The 18,573-nt window shown below is 47.8% G+C and overlaps 1 protein-coding gene across 1 annotated transcript in view; it reads right to left on the bottom strand.

Annotated features, from left to right (window-relative positions):
- NCAPH (non-SMC condensin I complex subunit H) overlaps positions 1-17,093 on the bottom strand; it is a 34,577-nt gene extending 17,484 nt beyond the window's left edge. Inside the window, exons 1-6 of the mRNA XM_006059860.4 lie at positions 16,342-17,093; positions 8,058-8,301; positions 7,834-7,924; positions 7,052-7,144; positions 6,589-6,727; positions 5,957-6,081 (exon numbers count right to left, since the gene is read on the bottom strand). Of these exons, the coding sequence (XP_006059922.4) occupies positions 5,957-6,081; positions 6,589-6,727; positions 7,052-7,144; positions 7,834-7,924; positions 8,058-8,301; positions 16,342-16,360 (711 nt within the window). The 5' untranslated portion in view covers positions 16,361-17,093. The remainder of the gene's footprint in view (positions 1-5,956; positions 6,082-6,588; positions 6,728-7,051; positions 7,145-7,833; positions 7,925-8,057; positions 8,302-16,341) is intronic.
- Positions 17,094-18,573: the final 1,480 nt, after the last annotated feature.

The raw sequence follows: 18,573 nt of genomic DNA, 5'->3' as shown, positions 1-18,573 counted from the left end.
AGATTCTCCCCTCACTTCCTGATACGCAAGCCCCAGAACAGCACGCACGGCACCCCTGCACTCTACCTCCTCACCCCTCACCCAGTCAGCACAAGGCTTGGTGGGCTTTCCTGGTGGGCCCGTCTCTACCACCTACCTTGTCCTTCCCACCCTCACTGCCATCAATATAACCCCTGCCTGGTTAACCCTTGTCTCTGCTCTCTCCTATGCCTTATCCTAAAAATACCAGAGGTGCTACTCCCATGCCCTTCCTCAAAGGCTCACCACAGCAATGGTTTTCCTCCTGGATCCCACATCTCCAAAGTCTTATGCAGGTAGTTACCGAAACTCAGCATTTCAAAGAGTCCACACGAAATCTGCACATCGACCCACATTAACAGCTGAAAACACTAAGATAACTTTCCTCACTTTTGCCTACAATTAGATCACATCAGTGTGAGAACAATGGTTCTTGCATGTGAATTAGATTTGACTTACATCTTTGAGTGACTGGATGGGAAAATGAATCACTGCCGGCTGTGCAGTCTGGAAAAATGAACTCTTTGAAATAAGGGTCCCAGCAGGGGAGAGAAGCAGTAAAAGCAGGCCTTGGTAGACAGCAGACTGCAGGTTGTAGTCTAGAGTCATTTCAGGAGTAAATCCTCCCCTCCAGTCCAACTTGGACACTGTCCAGCTGCTGAAGGAACCAGAACTTTCTCTGCTTCATGACCTCTGCTTGTGCTTCTGCCCAGAGTCCCCTTCCTGTCACGACCTGGCAAACACCTACCCACCCTTCATGGCCCAGGGCAAATCTCACCTCTTCCGTAAACTCTGACCTCCACCCACTCTCGTCTCCTGAGTAGGAGCCTTGGCCTTCCTCACATTGTCTGTCTGTGCTGTCCTGGCCTGAAGAACTGGAACATAAGCAGGCTGGACCCCCCGTGGCAGCAAGAATTCTGCACACAGTAGAAAACTGTCCAAACCAGATCAGCTCACACGCAAACAAGGGTTCTCAGTTGGTCCAGACCCACCCACAGAACATCTGCCTCCCCATCTTCTGCCACCATCCAGAGAATGTGGGTTCACCAAGCTGGAAGTTCCGTTGAAACTTCAAATTTTAGGTTTGTGTGCATCCCCTCCTCCTTCTTTATCTTCCATTCTTTCAGTTATTACAAGTTTACTGGAGGTTACAGAGCAAAAAAGGCTTTCCGATGTGGGGGAATCTCGGTGTCTCTTCAACACCCTGTTGATTCACTTGCATAAACAGACCACAGCCCGATAGCCGCAGGCTTGCAGGGAGTGGCACTGCTCGCTCTTGTGCTCTCTAGGACAATGGAGAGGCCAGTGTAAGCGTCCTCAGGCTCCCCAGAATTGGGTTTACCTGGGAAGAAAGAAGATGGTCGGAAAAGAGAATGTCCAACCACGCTGTTGAACATTTCTGTGTAGCACCAAAAGCACGAGTACGAATGATGGTGAGGGCCTTCCCTGGTGGTCAGTGGTTAAGAATCCACTGCCAATACCGGGGACACCAGTTCCATCCCTGGTCCAGGAAGATCTCAAGGAGACCCAAGTGTTGACTGGCCATCAGACTATGTTTCCCTAGTCCCTCCACTCAACATCCTCCTGGACGAGTCTCTCCTACCTAATTCTCTCCTCAAATCTCCAACACGTTCCTCCTCTACATTCGCTGTCAGTCGAAGACCTGGCTTACTTCACTGATGGGGGCAGGAGTGAGTGGAAGGGGAGACACAGCCAGAAGAGAATATCCAGAATGTGCCCACGTGCACACACTCAAGCCCCATTGCTCATCAGCCACTGTGCTCCTCCGCCAAGCCCCATCCAAGCTGTCCACTCCTTGACCTCTTCACACACTCAAACACCACCCTAACATTTATGCTCCCTTTTCTGCATCATCAATAATTCTTTCTCCACTAGATGGGTGCCATCAACAAGTAAACACGCTGCTAATTCTCCCATTTTTTTTAAAAAGGGTATTTTTCACAGAATAAGAACACAGAATTATAAAATTTGTACGGAAACACAAAAGACCCCGAATAGCCAAAACAATCCTGAGAAAGAACAGGATTCATGTTCCCAGAGTATACTACAAAACTACAAAAATCAAAACACTATGGTATTGGCACAAAAAACAGACCCATAGGGACTTCATGGGTATGCCAGTGGTTAAGAATCTGCCTGCCAATGCAGGGGACATGGGTTCAATCCCTGGTCTGGGAAGATTCCACATGCCATGGGGCTACTGAGCCTGCACACCGCAACTACTGGAGCCAACGGGCCCCAGAGCCCACGTCCAGCAGCAGGCTGCAATGGGGAGCCCACCACTGCAACTCTCGCCACAACTAGAGAAAGTCCACGCACAGCAGCAGGCTGCAATGGGGAGCCCACCACTGCAACTCTCGCCACAACTAGAGAAAGTCCACGCACAGCAGCAGGCTGCAATGGGGAGCCCACCACTGCAACTCTCACCACAACCAGAGAAAGCCCACGTCCAGCAGAGGGCTGCAGTGGGGAGCCCACCACTGCAACTGGAGTAGCTGCCTCTCGCCACAGCTAGACAAAGCCCACGCTCAGCCTTCTGACCCACTGCAAAGACCCACTGCAGCCGAAAGTAAAATAAATAAAATTTAAAAAGAAAAAGACAAGACACAGAGATCAATGGAACATGATAAAAAGCCCAGAAATGAACACATGCACTTATGGTCTATTAATCTATGACAAAGGGAGCAAGAATAAACAATGAGGAGAAGGCAGTCTCTTTAATAAATGGTGCTGGGAAAACTGGACAGATACATACAAAAGAATGAAGTCAGAACACTCTCTAACACCTACACAAAGATAAACAAAATGGACTGAAGACCTAAATGTAAGACTGGAAACCATGAAACTCCTAGAAGAAAACATAGACAGACACTCTTTCATATAAATCATAACATTATTTTTTGGATCTGTCTCCTAAGACAAAGGAAACAAAAGCAAAAATAAACAAATGAGACCCAGTTAAACTTAAAAGCTTTGCACAGCAAAGGAAACCACTGACAAAATGAAGAGACAATCTACTGAAGGGGAGGAAATAATTGCAAGTGATATGACTGATAAGGGGTTAAAATCCAAAATATATAAATAGCTCATACAATTGAGTAATCAGAAAAACAAAATTTTATCAAAAACTGTGCAGAAGATGTAAACAGACATTTTCCCAGAGAAGACACACAGATGCCAAAGAGACACATGAATAGACATGCAACACTGCCAACCATCAGAGAAATGGAAACCAGAACAATGAAATACCACCTCACACCTGTCAGAATCGCTACCGTTAAAAAGACCACAAATAACAAATACTTTGTGGAGAAAAGGAAACCCTTGTATATGGTTGGTGAGACTGTATGTAGGGAAATTAGCAGCCACTATGGAGAACAGTATAGAGGTTCCTCATAAAACTAAAAACAGAACTACCATATAATCCAGTAATTCCACTCCTGGGTATACATCTGAAGAAAATGAAAACACTGACTTGAAAAGGTATATAGTACATGCATCTCAATGTTCATCGTGGCATTATTTACAATAGTTATTTACTTTAATTATTTTACAATAATTAATTTAATTAATTTACAATAATTATTTACTTAAGTATCCATCAACAGATGAATGGATAAAGAAGATGCTGTGTATGTGTGTGTGTGTATATGCATGTGTGTATATACACATTTACTCACACATACACACACACACACACAATGGAATACTACTCAGCCATTAAAAAAAAAGAGAGATGATTTGCCATTTGCAACAACATGGCTGGACCTGGAGGTTATTATGCTTAGTGAAATAAGCCAGTCATAGACAAATACTATATGTTATCACTTATATATGAAATCTAAAAAATAAAACAGAGCATGTATATAACAAAATAGAAACAGACTCAAAGATATAGTGAACAAACTAGTGTTTACCAGTGGAGAGGAGGGAGGGACGTGAGAGGTGGAGGACTAAGAGGTTTAAACTACTACATACAAAATAAATAAGCTCTAAGAACATAATGCCCAGCACAAGGAATACAGCCAATATTTTACAGTAACTTTAGAGTATAACCTATGAAGATTTTGAATCACTATGATGTACACTCAAAACTAATATAACATTGTAAATAAATTATACCTGAAAGACAGTTTTTAAAAATAAAAAAAGAATATATTCTGCAAATATTCCCATGTCAATAAATACTACATCATTGTTTAGTAAAGAAAACATAAAAACCCCACACAAACTCTGGACCTTACTTTCCCTGCATTCGCCATTCTATTACTCTGCCCCAATTTACAGCAAAACTCTTCCAAAAAACTGCCTCTCTCCCCACTTGTTTTCCTCTCCCAATTTTTTATGAAAAAATTTTCAAACCTACAAGGATGTTGAAGTAGTCATAAGAATCTTTGTTTACCTTTCACCTAAATTCCCCAAAAGGTGACATTTTTCATGCTTGCTTTCTCCCTGTCCCCCGACCAACAGAATCTTCTTGAAAGTGGGCTGTCTTTCTGGCTCTCTAACTGGCTCTCTGCCAGTTATTAAACTATTGCCACTCAGCTCCAAGCCTACCATCTGTGCTCTGCCCTGTGATGCTGGGTCAGAGGCCACATCTCAGTTGTGTCAGCAGCTCCCTACTGGGCTCCACCAAAAGGAGGCACTAGAGGGAGCTGGTAGGGCTGGAAGGAGGGACGGCTTCTTTCTGCAGGACGCAGGTTCCTGGGAGTGTCAGGCAGCAGTGACGGCCCGCCCCAGCAGCAGCAGGCCCACCTGTGGCAGCAGCCGAACTTCACTTGCGCTTCGTACTGACACTCACAGAACCAACCTTATCCAGAGCCAGAAAGAGACACCAGCACCAGCAGGGACGCCCTCCTCAGAGGTCTGGGTCCTGAGCCCCAGGCCCCTCCTTCAAACTCAGCCAGGGAGCACCCCTTCCTTGGAGGCCTGGGCTGCACCTCCCCAGGGCCCCTTCTCCAAGCTCACCAAGGCCTAAGGCCGCCATATTTGACACAGTTGACCATTCCCCACCCCCCTCCCTGAAACTCTCATTTCAATACCACATTCTCCTAGTTTTCCCCCAGCCACTGGACGTTTTAGTCAGCTTTCTGAACTCTTAAGATAGGGGTACCCCAGGGCCCTAGTCCTTTTTCCATGTACACTTGTTCCCCTGGTGATCAATTCCACTCTCGTGACATTAATCACTATTTGCTAATGTTGTGCAGATAAGAGAAATAACTGAGCCCATTGTTGGTGGGAGAGTAAATTGATACAACCATTTCTAAGGGCAATAGAAATTCCGTGTCTCAGTTTTTTTTTACAAATATACTCCCACAAGAATGCAAATATGTACAAGAATGTTCACTGAAATTGTTTTCATTAACAAAATTTTTTTTTAATTTGTAGCAACATCTGTTTGCTTTAAATTAACTGCTAATTTATAAAGAAGCCTCTGGAATCATTCCTTTAAGCAGATTCCTTGGATTTGCTAAATCATGTAAGGTTGTTTACAGCAAGGACTCTGGAGGCAGAGCGCTTAGCTTCATGCACCTCAATTAGCTCTTCATAAAATGGAGCAAGGGTGTTGTGAGGACTGAACGGGCTGTCACAGGCCGAGGGCAGCAAGATGTGCCCGAGACACAGCGTAGATGTTAGCTGCCATCACCGCGGCTGCGGGCGCTACAGAAGAAAATACATGTTTTAATCAGTTGGTTTTCTCAGTAATTTGCCATCTCCTTGTACTCAATCATTCTGAAAACGGGGGAAAACAGGGACCTGCCCTCTTCAGTCTTCACTGAAAAGCTGAAGGATGACAATGCAGAGAGACCAGCTGAACGTTTGACTACCCTGAGGCCCGAACAAGCACGTAGCAGCACAGTTCCACCTCTGAGGTTCTGAATTAGTCAGAGACCACACCGGGCACACACTTCCTCACCTCGCACTTTCGATCCGCGCTGGAGACATTGAGGTTGTTTACATTCTGCTCGATGGTTTTGCACGAGTGCTTCTTCCTTGGCTTTGGGACCTTCTTGGCAGTTCCTGTTTCAGTTGCACTTCCATCTGTGAGAAGGAGTAAGACTGTGCACTGTAGGGGCTGCTTTAGAGCATGTGACTGAATCTATCAATACAAGCTCTTCAAACTCTAAAGAGTGATCATCACTGCAACACACACCATCCCCTCAAAGCAGCAGGCACATCTAATCCTCAGGGGAGGGAGAAACCAAGCTACTAAATTAAGTATCTGGCTTCTGATACAAGTCAATTTCCAAAGACACATCCCCCCAAATCAGAAGCTCCCTAGTTGGTGATGTTTACTCAATCTTGTCTAAATAAAATTCAAAAGCTTTTATAAGGCCCTTCTCTTTTCCAAAACAAACAAGCAAATCTAGTGTTTGATTATCTTCTGAAATACAATTCTGAAAAAAACAAAAAAAAAAAACAAAAAAAAAATACATGTCTTCAATAAAATGGGAACTGATTTCCTGTGACTTGATTCCAGTCTATACTCAGATAACCGCCTGCCATGCCCTTTGAAAAGCCCCTATATTCGGAGCCCAGCCCATATACCTGCAACATGGCCCTCCGCGTCCTCCAGAGGTGGCGCGTCCTTGCCCAGCCCCCCCAGGACTTTGTATACATCGGCATGGACGGCATCTACCCGCACAGCGTAGATCTTGGTGCTGGCATCCAAAGTGCCGGCAGCTACCTGGTCAAACAAGCAGAGGTGTACGCGTGCGGATCAGAGAAAGGAGCAGCTGAACAGGCAAAACACAGCAATCTGCATCAAATATTTACTTGCCCTTAAGAAAAAAATGACAAAGATCCTCCTAAAACTGATAGGGAATAAACAGAACATAATGGAAAGATATCAGCTCTTCATCAGTTTAGGAAAGAAAGTAAAGTAGGTAATAAAGTGTCCTAAACAAGAAAGCCTCGCGTGTATTTGTAGAATCCAATTATTGTGCTGTGTTAAATATTAGTCATCATCAGCATTCACTCAGATGCAAGAGTAGGTGGACATCCTTCTTACTTTAAAGTTGGTCGGTTCCGCATCTTTCTGTTTAAGAATCTCTGACATAAAATCAATCAAGTGCAAGCCGAAAGCATTCTTGGTGGTGATTTTCTGAAAACAGAAAATTGCAGAAAGGCCTGTCATTTAGAGCCTAGGCTCATGTAAACAACGCTGCCCTGACAAGGGGAAGCTAAGTTTGCAACAGGAATAGCCCACATCTCAACACAGACATCGAACCCCACCCACACCTGGTGCTGCAGCCAAGTCCCTGTGTGCACTTCTTCATTCTCGAGGTCTGGAGTGACGGCACAACGCCTGAGTGTCCCTGTGCGCACGCCCTGCTCTAGGTGCTGACACAGAGGGCTCAGTGCCCCCTCAGAGCATCTCTGAGGCAGGGATAGCTCACTCTCATTTTACAGAGCAGGACCCTGTGGCACAACGGTTGGGTGCCTTGCCAAGGCCACGCAGTGTGAAAGTGGCCGAGACAGAATTTCAACTCAGGCCAATTCTAGGACTCACGAGCCCACAAGCCTAGGCTCTATCGGCTGTTTAGCTCCAGAACTACACTACCAACTCTAGTATGCCGCCTCTCTAGTCACACTGGGGTCAGGCACCTTGTCACAGGGGCGGCCATGGTCTATAAGAAACAGTGCAACCACACTGAAAACACCGGCATGGAAGCGTCACTGGAGTGTGAGTGCACCGCCACCGACCGTGCGCTCTCTACAGAGCCAAGAAGGCTAGACCTCCTCTCCGACCAGGCTGCGAAATCTTCACTGATTAATCCAGCAGACACTCACATTTTCAGTAGACAGTTTGATACAGGTGGAATAATGTTCAGTAATCTGTGTGTTTGTAAACTTGGGCATCGTAGCTGAAATTTCAACATTCCTAAAGGAAAAACAAACGAAATGGGAGCTGTTGACAATCCAGACCTAGAAACCATGAGGTACTGTGGTGATGCAAACCCGCATGACCCATGATGCGGTGGCTGCCACAACGAGGCGGCCCAGTGCCCACTCACCTGCCGGAGGGGGAGGCCAGCAAACGTGGGGAGTCTGTGCTGAACTGCAGGTCAAAGACCCTGGAGCGCCTCCGCTGCAGCTTCTCCTTCTCATCATCATTCTGAGGGAAGTCTTCAAGGACTGGGGTGCCAGGAGTGTTGAGAGGGGCCTTCCGGGGCAGGGCCGTGGGGAACGCCCACTCTGCAGGTGAGGCAGTGCTGTGGTGGCGTCCACGGGGCCCTGAAGGAGAGTTCTTCATTGTGGCTGAGGGCGAGGGAACGAAACACTGGCTCAGGAAACCTTCAGCAGGACACTGCCCATGTCTAAAGGGGGGCCGCAGCCTGTCGCAGGGCGGACATTCACCAAGCGTTCCCCACCAAGATCTTTCCCCATCCTAATATTCTGTGGTGCAACCTCTATGGGCTTCCCAGGTGGTGCAGTGGGAAAGAATCCGCCTGTCAGTGCAGGAGACGTGGGTTCAATCCCTGAGCTGGGAAGAACCCTGGAGAAGGAAATGGTAACCCACTCGTCTTCTTACTTGGGAAATCCCATGGACAGAGGAGCCTGGCGGGCTACAGCCCATGGAGTCTCAAAGCGTCAGACACGACTTAACACACACACACACAACCTCTATAGTTCGAGTTACTTGGCGAGTGAGGGGTTTCTGATGCTTCCTGCCAGTCTGGACAAATACCCACTGTGCAGTTACTGTGAACCTAAAGCACCATATGGGATATAAAGGTGGTTAAGAAAAAGTCGCTGCCTCTGAGAAGCCCACAAACTAGCAGAATAACAGACATGTTCAACCATAACGCCAGGCAAGATAGAGAAGACGAGATGCTGAGATAAGGGTGAGGTACGGGCTATCGTGTCAGACAGACTGGGTTCTAATCCCAGCAGGGAAACAGAAAAAACAATACAAATCTGTAAAATAAATAGAATCACCCACAGATTACTTACTAACTGCAAAGGGGAAAATGTCTCTTTTCTCTGGGCATGTAGGATCTTAGTTCCCTGACCAGGGACTGAACTTGTGCCCCCTGCAATGAAGTATGCATGTGACAGGGAAGAAAAGTAAATGTGGCAAAATGTTAACAACTGTTGGGTTTAGGTTGTGAGTGTGAGACTCTTTACTGTCTTAGTCTTTCCAGGTCCCTGGTGTGTTTGAACATTTTCATAACAGGAAGTTAGAAAATGGATGGCATGTTAGATGGAGATACAAGCTCTGGAGAAAAGTAAAGCATGGAAAGGGAACAGGACTGGGGAATGGAGATGGGAGGTCATTTTTAATACAGTGGTCAAGAAATGTTTCAGCGAGAACATCACATCAGAATCAAGACCATGTGGATGTCTGTGGGAGGTCATGTGGAAGCCGGGGGAACAACGAGTACAGAGACAGGTACATGCCTGGCACACCCGGGGGCCGGTGTGGTGCAAGAGGGATGTGGGGGAAGTAAGAGAGGTCACGGGGTGTCAGATTTGCGAGGCCTGGTGGCTCAGGAGCACCCAACAGAGTAAGGCTGGGACGACGGGTAGGGGTGTATGAGCCCTACTTATGGGCCACTGTAAAGGCTTGGGCCTTCATGAGAAGGGAAGTGATCGAACATGCTGAGAAAAGGCATAAAGTGATCTAACTTATGCTTTGTGAAGACCCTATGGCTGTTCTGTTGAAAACAGACTGAAAGGACGAGCAGGAAGACCAATTAGCAGGGAACTACCAACAGCCAGGGGGCTCCCCTGCTGGTCCAGTGGCAAAGGGCCCAAGAGGAGCTCCCCCACGTCCAAGGTCAGGGGCGGCGGCTGAGAGGAGCTCCCCCACGTCCAAGGTCAGGGGCGGCGGCCGAGAGGAGCTCCCCTACGTCCAAGGTCAGGGGCGGCGGCCGAGAGGAGCTCCCCCACGTCCGAGGTCAGGGGTGGCGGCCGAGAGGAGCTCCCCCATGTCCGAGGTCAGGGGTGGCGGCCGAGAGGAGCTCCCCCATATCCAAGGTCAGGGGCGGCGGCCAAGAGGAGCTACCCCACGTCCGAGGTCAGGGGTGGCGGCCAAGAGGAGCTCCCCCATGTCCGAGGTCAGGGGTGGCGGCCGAGAGGAGCTCCCCCATATCCAAGGTCAGGGGTGGTGGCCAAGAGGAGCTACCCCACGTCCGAGGTAAGGAGCAGCGGCTGTGCTTTGCTGGAGCAGCCATGAAGAGATACCCAAAGTCCAAGGTAAGAGAAACCCCAGTAAGATGGCAGGCGCTGAGAGAGGGCATCAGAGGGCAGACAGACTGAAACCACAATTACAGAAAAGTAGCCAATCTGATCACTCGGACCACAGCCTTGTCTCACTCAATGAAACAAAGCCATGCCGTGTGGGGCCACCCAAGACGGGTGGGTCATGGTGGAGAGGTCTGACAGAATGTGGTTCACTGGAGAAGGGAATGGCAAACCACTTCAGTATTCTTGCCTTGAGAACCCCATGAACAGTATGAAAAGGCAAAAAATAGGACACTGAAAGATGAACTCCCCAGGTCAGTAGGTGCCCAATATGCTACTGGAGATCAGTGGAGAAATAACTCAAGAAAGAATGAAAAGACGGAGCCAAAGCAAAAACAACACCCAGTTGTAGATGTGACTGGTGATAGAAGCAAGGTCTGACGCTGTAAAGAGCAATATTGCATAGGAACCTGGAATGTTAGGTCCATGAATCAAGGCAAATTGGAAGTGGTCAAACAGGAGATGGCAACAGTGAACGTCAACATTCTAGGAATCAGCAAATTAAGATGGACTGGAATGGGTGAATTTAACTCAGATGACCACTATATCTACTACTGTGGGCAGGAATCCCTCAGAAGAAATGGAGTAGCCATCATAGTCAACAAAAGAGTCCAAAATGATGCAATCTCAAAAACAACAGAATGATCTCTGTTCGTTTCCAAGGCAAACCATTCAGTATCATGGTAATCCAAGTCTATGCCCTGACCAGTAACACTGAAGAAGCTGAAGTTGAATGGTTCTATGAAGACCTACAAGACCTTTTAGAACTAACACCCCAAAAAGATGTCCTTTTCATTATAGGGGACTGGAATGCAAAAGTAGGAAGTCAAGAAACACCTGAGAACAGGCAAATTTGGCCTTGGAGTACGGAGTGAAGCAGGGCAAAGGCTAATAGAATTTTGCCAAGAGAACGCACTGGTCATAGCAAACACCCCCTTCCAACACAAGAGAAGACTCTACACATGGACATCACCAAATGGTCAACACCGAAATCAGACTGATTATATTCTTTGCAGCCGAAGATGGAGAAGCTCTATACAGTCAGCAAAAACAAGATTGGGAGATGACTGTGGCTCAGATCATGAGCTCCTTGTTGCCAAACTCAGACTTAAATTGAAGAAAGTGGGGAAAACCACTAGACCATTCAGGTATGACCTAAATCAAATCCCTTATGATTATACAGTGGAAGTGAGAAATAGATTTAAGGGACTAGATCTGATAGAGTGCCTGATGAACTACAGACGGAGGTTCGTGACATTGTACAGGAGACAGGGATCAAGACCATCCCCAAGAAAGAGAAAGACAAAAAAGCAAAATGGCTGTCTGGGGAGGCCTTACAAATAGCTGTGAAAAGAAGAGAAGTGAAAAGCAAAGGAGAAAAGGAAAGATATACCCATTTGAATGCAGAGTTCCAAAGAATAGCAAGGAGAGATAAGAAAGCCTTCCTCAGAAGACACGAGTTTGATTCCTGGGTTGGGAAGATCCTCTGGAGAAGGAAATGGCAAGCCACTCCAGTATTCTTACCTGGGAAATCCCATGGACAGAGGAGCCTGGTGGGCTACAGTCCATGGGGCTGTAAGAGTCAGGCACAACTGAGCGACTAAACCACCACCAACCCCAGGACAACAGATGCTGGTGGCTCAGACCAGAGAGGGGATGGTGGAGGTGGTAGAAAGAGAGAAAGCAAGAAAGAAAAAAAAGAAAGACAGTGTAGCTGCTCAAATGTATCCAACTCTTTGCAACCCTATAGACTGTAGCCCGCCAGACTCCTGTGTCCATGGGATTTTCCAGGTAAGAATACCGGAGTGGGTTTCCATTTGCTTCTCCAGGGGATCTTCCGGACTCAGGAATCGAACTCAGGCCTTCCTCATTGCAGGCAGATTCTTTACCGTCTGAGCCACCAGGGAAGCCCGTGGAGGTGGTAGGCAGAGGTCAAACAAGATATAGTCTCAAAGTAGAGCCAAGATGATTTTCTGGTGGATTAAATGTAGGGCATGAGAGGAAACAGAAGAATGAAGGGTAACGACAACACTGCTCTAAACAACTGATGGAAGGGAGTTACCAGGGCCTGAGAGAGTAAGACTAGAGAAGAAGCATATCTGTGGGGAAAGGAGGCAAGGTTGGGGCTCAGTCTGGTGCCTGCTGGGCTTCAGAGGCTTACTAGTCATTCAACGGGGGTAGAGAGTCAGATACTTAAATGTAGAGTTTAGGGAAAAGTTTTGGGCTGGATATATTAATATATATGTGGATGTTGTAAGCACAGAGAGGATACACAAAGCTACGGGGGATGAGAAGACCAAAAACAGGAGGACAGTTAGAAAAAAGCAAAAGGCTAAGTCCTAGAATACTTCACAGTTTAAAGAGAAGGGAACCACAAGGAATCAGTGAAGAGACGGGTAATGTATGACAAGTGGAGGAGAGGGTGGTGGTCTACAAGTCAGGTGAAGAGAACATTTCAGGGGAGGAAGGAGTAGCGCACTACATCAGATGCACCTGAGAGGCCAATTAAGTGAGGACGGACAGCTGACCGTTAGGTTTAGCAACCTAGAAGTTACTGACAAGAGCAGCTTTCCCAGAGTGCCAGGAACAAGGAAAATCATCATCTCAAAGGACACTGGATGAAGCAGGGAATACAGCGTGACTGCTGGGCATCTGTAGGGTCCCCTTGAGATGAAGGGTGCGAGGGGGCTGGGGCAGAGTAGGGATTAATCAGAGTTGTGACTCTGTCGCAAGCAAGTGTAAAGAGGCAAGAAGAGGGTAAGGGGTTACGGGCATTAAGAAAGGAAGTGATTACACTGATTGATTGACCACGGAATGTAAGCTATGTAGGAGGGGAACAAGGGCATGAGAGAGGTGAGAGACAGGGAAAAGCAGAACACAGGTCTGCTGGGTCAAAGGGCTGTTGGAGCTGGGGAACGAGGAGTAAGCTGGAGCGACAGGAGTGTTTGAGAGGCAGGGTGCACTGGGATGAGAGTGGCACAGTTCTTGATAATGATAAGGTCTGCTGCTGCTGCTGCTAAGTCACTTCAGTCGTGTCTGACTCTGTGCGACCCCATGGACAGCAGCCCACGAGGCTCCCCCGTCCCTGGGATTCTCCAGGCAAGAACACTGGAGTGGGTTGCCATTTCCTTCTCCAATGCATGAAAGTGAAAAGTGAAAGTGAAGTCGCTGAGTCTTGTCCGACTCTTAGTGACCCCATGGACTGCAGCCCAACAGGCTCCTCAGTCCATGGGATTTTTCAGGTAAGAGTGTTGGAGTGGGGTGCCATTGCCTTCTCTGAATGATAAGGTCTAGGGTATGACAAACGCACTCCAGTACTCTTGCCTGGAAAATCCCATGGATGGAGGAGCCTGGTAGGCCGCAGTGCATGGGGTTGCGAAGAGTCGGATACGACTGAGCCACTTCACTTTCACTTTCACGCATTGGAGAAGGAAATGGCAACCCACTCCAGTGTTCTTGCCTGGAGAATCCCAGGGACGGGGGAGCCTGGTGGGCTGCTGTCTCTGGGGTCGCACAGAGTCGGACACGACTGAAGCGACTTAGCAGCAGCAGCAGCAGGGTATGACAACAGGGTGAATGGCCACAGCCGAGGAGAGTACACCAAGAAACAATCACTGGAAGGGAGAGCTGAAGGAACCTGGGGGCAGTTTTCAGATTTAAGAATCAGAAGACTTGGCTTCAAATTCCAGCTCCATCACTTACTAGCTGGAGAAATTTTAAGTAAATGCTCTAATGGTTTGCTTCCTCATCCTCCAAATGAGAATAAGAATGTATACCTTGGCTGGTTCAGAATTGGTGATGTGAAAAAAACCCCACAATATAACACAGGTTAGATAAGAACACATTAGTTTCATAAAAACACATTAGTGACACACAACGAACACTAAAAGGTTGCCATGGACTTCCCTGGTGGCTCAGTGGTAAAGCACCCGCCTGCCGATGGAGGACACAGGTGTGATCCCTGGTTCGGGAGGATCCCAGTGCCGAAGTGAAACCCAGAGTGGCAGTGAAGCCCCTGTGCCACACCACTGAGCCCTGGCTCTAGGGCCCAGGAGCCACAGCTACTGAGCCCGCACGCCACAACAAAGAGTAGCTCCTGCTCACTGCAAACAGAGAGCCTGTGCAGCAACAAAAACCCAGCACATCCAAAAATAAAATAAATAAATTTAAAAGGCTGCCCAAGTAAGAGCAAGGAAAGGAATGATGATTGAGGATAAAAGAGAATTAAAAATACAGCTTTATAAGTTTCCCTGATAGCGTCCCACAAGCTAAAGAGTATGATTAACAGAACCTTCAGCTGAGGTCAAAACAAAAGAAAAATAAAGTAAAAATAGGAAGGACGCAATAGACATCTTTAGAGGCTAAATCAAGAGGACTTGTGACTACTTGAATGTGGTCACTGCAACCAATGTAAGGAAGGAAGTTGGACCTCAGAAGAAAAACAGATATAGAAAGCACTAAAGGAGGAATCTGTCCATGAGGGAAACTCAAAATGGAAATTTGAGCCACACCTTATTTCTCAGAATTGTCTTTCCTCAAATTTCTCTCCTTCCCTTTAACATTATACATCCATTCTTTCAACAGATAGTTACTTTGTATATCCACTTCCTCACCTCCTACTCATTTTTCAACGCCTCTGGTGTGGCTCCCATGCCCACCACTTTATGAAAAGTGTCTAGTCATCATCACCCACAACTTCCATGTTGCCAAACGCAATGGTCACTTTTCAGGCCTCATCCCACCTGAGCGAGAGTGCCTGCCTCTGAGATTTCAAAGGCTTTTTGGCTTCTATACCACCATGCTTTTCTGAGTTTTTCCAGCTCTTCCTTTTCTAACAAGCTTCTAAACATTGGTCCCAAGTGTTTTCTCTACAGGGTGTTCCTGATGTTCTCACCTATTTCCATGGTTTTGCCAGCTATACAATGAAAGTGAAAGTGTTCGTCGCCCAGTCGTGTAGTAGACTCTTTGTGACCTCAGGCACTGTAGCCCGCCAGGCTCCTCTGTCCATGGGATTCTCCAGGCAAGAATACTGGAATGGGTAGCCATTCTTTTCTCCAGGGGATCTTCCTAATCTAGGGATCTAACCTGCCTCTCCTACATTGCAGGCAGATTCTTTACCATCTAAGCCACCAACGAGCTGGGAGCTATACAGTAATGATGACCAAATTTACTTCTCAGTCCACAGGCCACTTCCCTGAGCAGTCCGTATCACTGCCCCCAGTGTCAAACTCTTATCCAAGTGATTATTGACCCTTTCACCTGACCCACTCAGGTAAGTCACTTACCACGTCCAAAAAAAGTAACTCTCAATTTCCAAACCTCGTCACAAGACCTACAAAGCCCCTGCCTACCGGTCGGACGTCACTCGATGTTCAGTTACAATGTCATGGGCCTTGCCCGTGTAAGGCTCTTTCTCTCTTACTTTTTGTGTGCTTGCTCCTTCTGCCTGGAACCCGTTTTCCAGAATCTGCTTAAAGATCTCTGAGTTCCTCCCCCGACTCTGCTCTTCTCAAAGTGAGCACTCAGCCTCATCTGTAACTATTTAGTTTCCTCTCTTCCGAACTAAAACACATGCTCTAAGAGGATGGGATCGTGTCTATTTTGTTCTTTATTGTAATCTATCTACATCTGAGAGAGGGTCTGGCCCAATGGGGACACTGGGTACTTGTTGAAAGGATGTAAAAATAAATGCAAGCGTAATAACCATATAGCGGTAACCTCCATACTTCTATGGCTCTGAACAAACGTGCACTCCGGGAAAATCTCTTTTTTAACGAAGAGACACCACCCAACGTGTAAGAGCCCGAGAAAAAGGCGTCTGGTTTCCCGCTCACAGCCGGAAGTGCAGCCCGGGCCGACGCCGCGTCCTGATTGGCCGGACCTGCCCGCCTGCCCACCCCGCGCCGGCCCTCCTCTCCCAGTCTGCCGGCCTCTCGCTCAGCCCCAGGAAAACAAAACCAGCGACAAGGCCGAGAATAACCGCACTCCCCGCTCAGGCCCGCCCGCTTCGCACCGCGCCCTTCCCGCCTAGCCCCCGCCACACAGCCTCACCAGAGCAGGGAGGTCTCATCTTGTCCTCCGCGTCGCCAGAGCTGGTTTTAAATTGCGCGCCGAGACGCCAGGTCGCCGTAACGGCCGTGATGACGCCAACGTGGGCGGGGCCAGAGGCGCGCCTGCGCAGAGCGCTTTAGTCCTCCGCGCGGAGAGTTCGCCCAGGGCGTGGAAGTGAGAAATCACGGTTGAGGGCTCGCGGCTCTAGTCGTGAGGGTGGGCCGTAGTGGATCTGTGGAGCACGCCATCCCCCCGAAATAGTATGGAGACTCTATCCTTTCAAGCGCTAGACGCGAAACTGGGTCCTAAGAACCGAGCGTGGAGCTGAGCGGGCGGCACCTCTGCTTTCACGAAATTCACTAACGGAGGAGGCAGGTGACCAAGGAAACGAAGGTTGATTTTCCCATCGAGACCTGTGCTGTGAGGGCAGCAGAACACCCACTAAGGAGGCGGGAAGTGATGGACTGGATGTGGGATGGAGGTGAGAGGGAGCGGACACCGGAATGAAGAGCGTTAACAGGCCGGGGAAGAACTGATGCAAAATATTGTGTGTGCTTTAATGAAGACTGTCGTTAATATATATTCTTGCGAAAAGATTCCTAGATATCTTATCCCCTGTCAAAAAAGTAAGGTTAAGATTGGAAGTGAGACAGGTGTTTTTGTGCTGCCTGTCTGTTCATTCCACTCATTGCATCCAAAGAATTGTATTATGGGAGAAAAGACTGTTCCCCCAAGTGTTCCTAGAGCATCCTATAATTTCTTAACACATGGCATTTTATACAGTGCCTCTTCGCAAGGGTGCTATTGGCATTCAGGGTGAAACAGTTCTTAGCATGTGACATTCTTGCCCTCTCTGTAGGACTGTTCAGTGTCCCTGACACTGAATGCCCTTCAGTCATTTTGGTAACCAAAAAAAGTACTACCCGTTGAAATCGACTTTTTAGGCCGATTTACCTTTTGCACAAACTTGTGCTCCCAGTGACCACCTTCAAATCTGTGGTATAAGGCAGTGTTCGATAGAACAAAGAAAACAAGTTTACCCAGGAACCCAAATCAGCACCCAGGAGCCATCCTGGACACCTCCCTCTCCCTCACTCTATCTGCTCAATCCATTGCTGGACTCTGTTTAGTTGCTAAAAGTCTCTTCAATCCTACATCTCTTTCCATCCATGTTTCCTTCCTGCCGGTCCACAGCAGCCACAAACCTGCTCAGACCCCCTTCTCCTGGGGCCCAGGGTGGTGTTTCCTAAGTTCAGGATCCTTTTCATCTTTATCTTCACCCAGTTAACTCCCATCATGTTTCAGCTCACGTCCTCAGGGAGGCCTTCCCTGATACACTCAAGTGTCCTTACCGGAGGCATCAGTGGAACTTGTCATCCTTGTGGTTTTTTGTTTTCGTGTTTTTCTTTGGCTGCACTGTGCCATATGCCATGCAGGATCTTAGTTCCCTGACCAGGGATGGAACCCCGTGCCCCCTGCAGTGAAGGCACGGATTCTTATTCACTGGACTTCCCGGGAAGTCCCTACCTTTGTTAATTTTACATCTGCTGGGGTGACTATTTTGTATCTGTCTCCTCCATAGGAGGTCAAAGCATATCTTTGAAGCATATCTTTGCTCACCATTGTTTTCCCAGAGCTTGGTGCTAGCCCTGGACACAGCAAGTGCTTAAATACATATTGAATGAGCAAAGTTGGAAGACAAGTTTAAATCCTGGGGTGGGCATCTTAACCTCTGGGCTACATGTTCTTCCCCATTTATAAAGCAGTGATGCTAATACCCCCCTTTCACTAGGCTTTATGAGGAATTAGATAAAAGATCCTGTGAGCACATGGACTCAGGTTACACTAGGGTCCCAGCTATCGTTCTCTATGTGCATTTGTGACAGGAAGTGGGAATGAGTGTGATTCTCTGGATTCCGTGCATGCACGTCTAAGAGCAGGGGGGTTGGGAGGCTGGCAGGTGGCACTGAACCTAGAGCCTCTGAAGAACTGGCTTGGAATGTGTGGCAGGAAGGCTCCTGGCAGACCCATAAAGCTGTTCGCTGGTTATAATGCAGCCTCCTAAGCAGACTGCGTGGGGCTCCACTTGCAGGGAGGCAATGCCAACTCCACCCCCTGCATCTCTGAGCCAGGCCCGCCTGCTGCAGACAGGTCTTGCACCTCCCGTTGTGAATGCCTTCTTTGTTTGGGGGCATTAGGACTACAGCGGGTGCCAAGAGATGGATTCATCAG

Source organism: Bubalus bubalis, chromosome 12, assembly GCF_019923935.1.
Source record: "Bubalus bubalis isolate 160015118507 breed Murrah chromosome 12, NDDB_SH_1, whole genome shotgun sequence".
NCBI classification, from domain to species: Eukaryota; Metazoa; Chordata; class Mammalia; order Artiodactyla; family Bovidae; genus Bubalus; species Bubalus bubalis.
The sequence above is the reverse complement of the archived record's forward strand: the minus strand, read 5'-3'. Positions and strand labels throughout refer to the sequence as shown.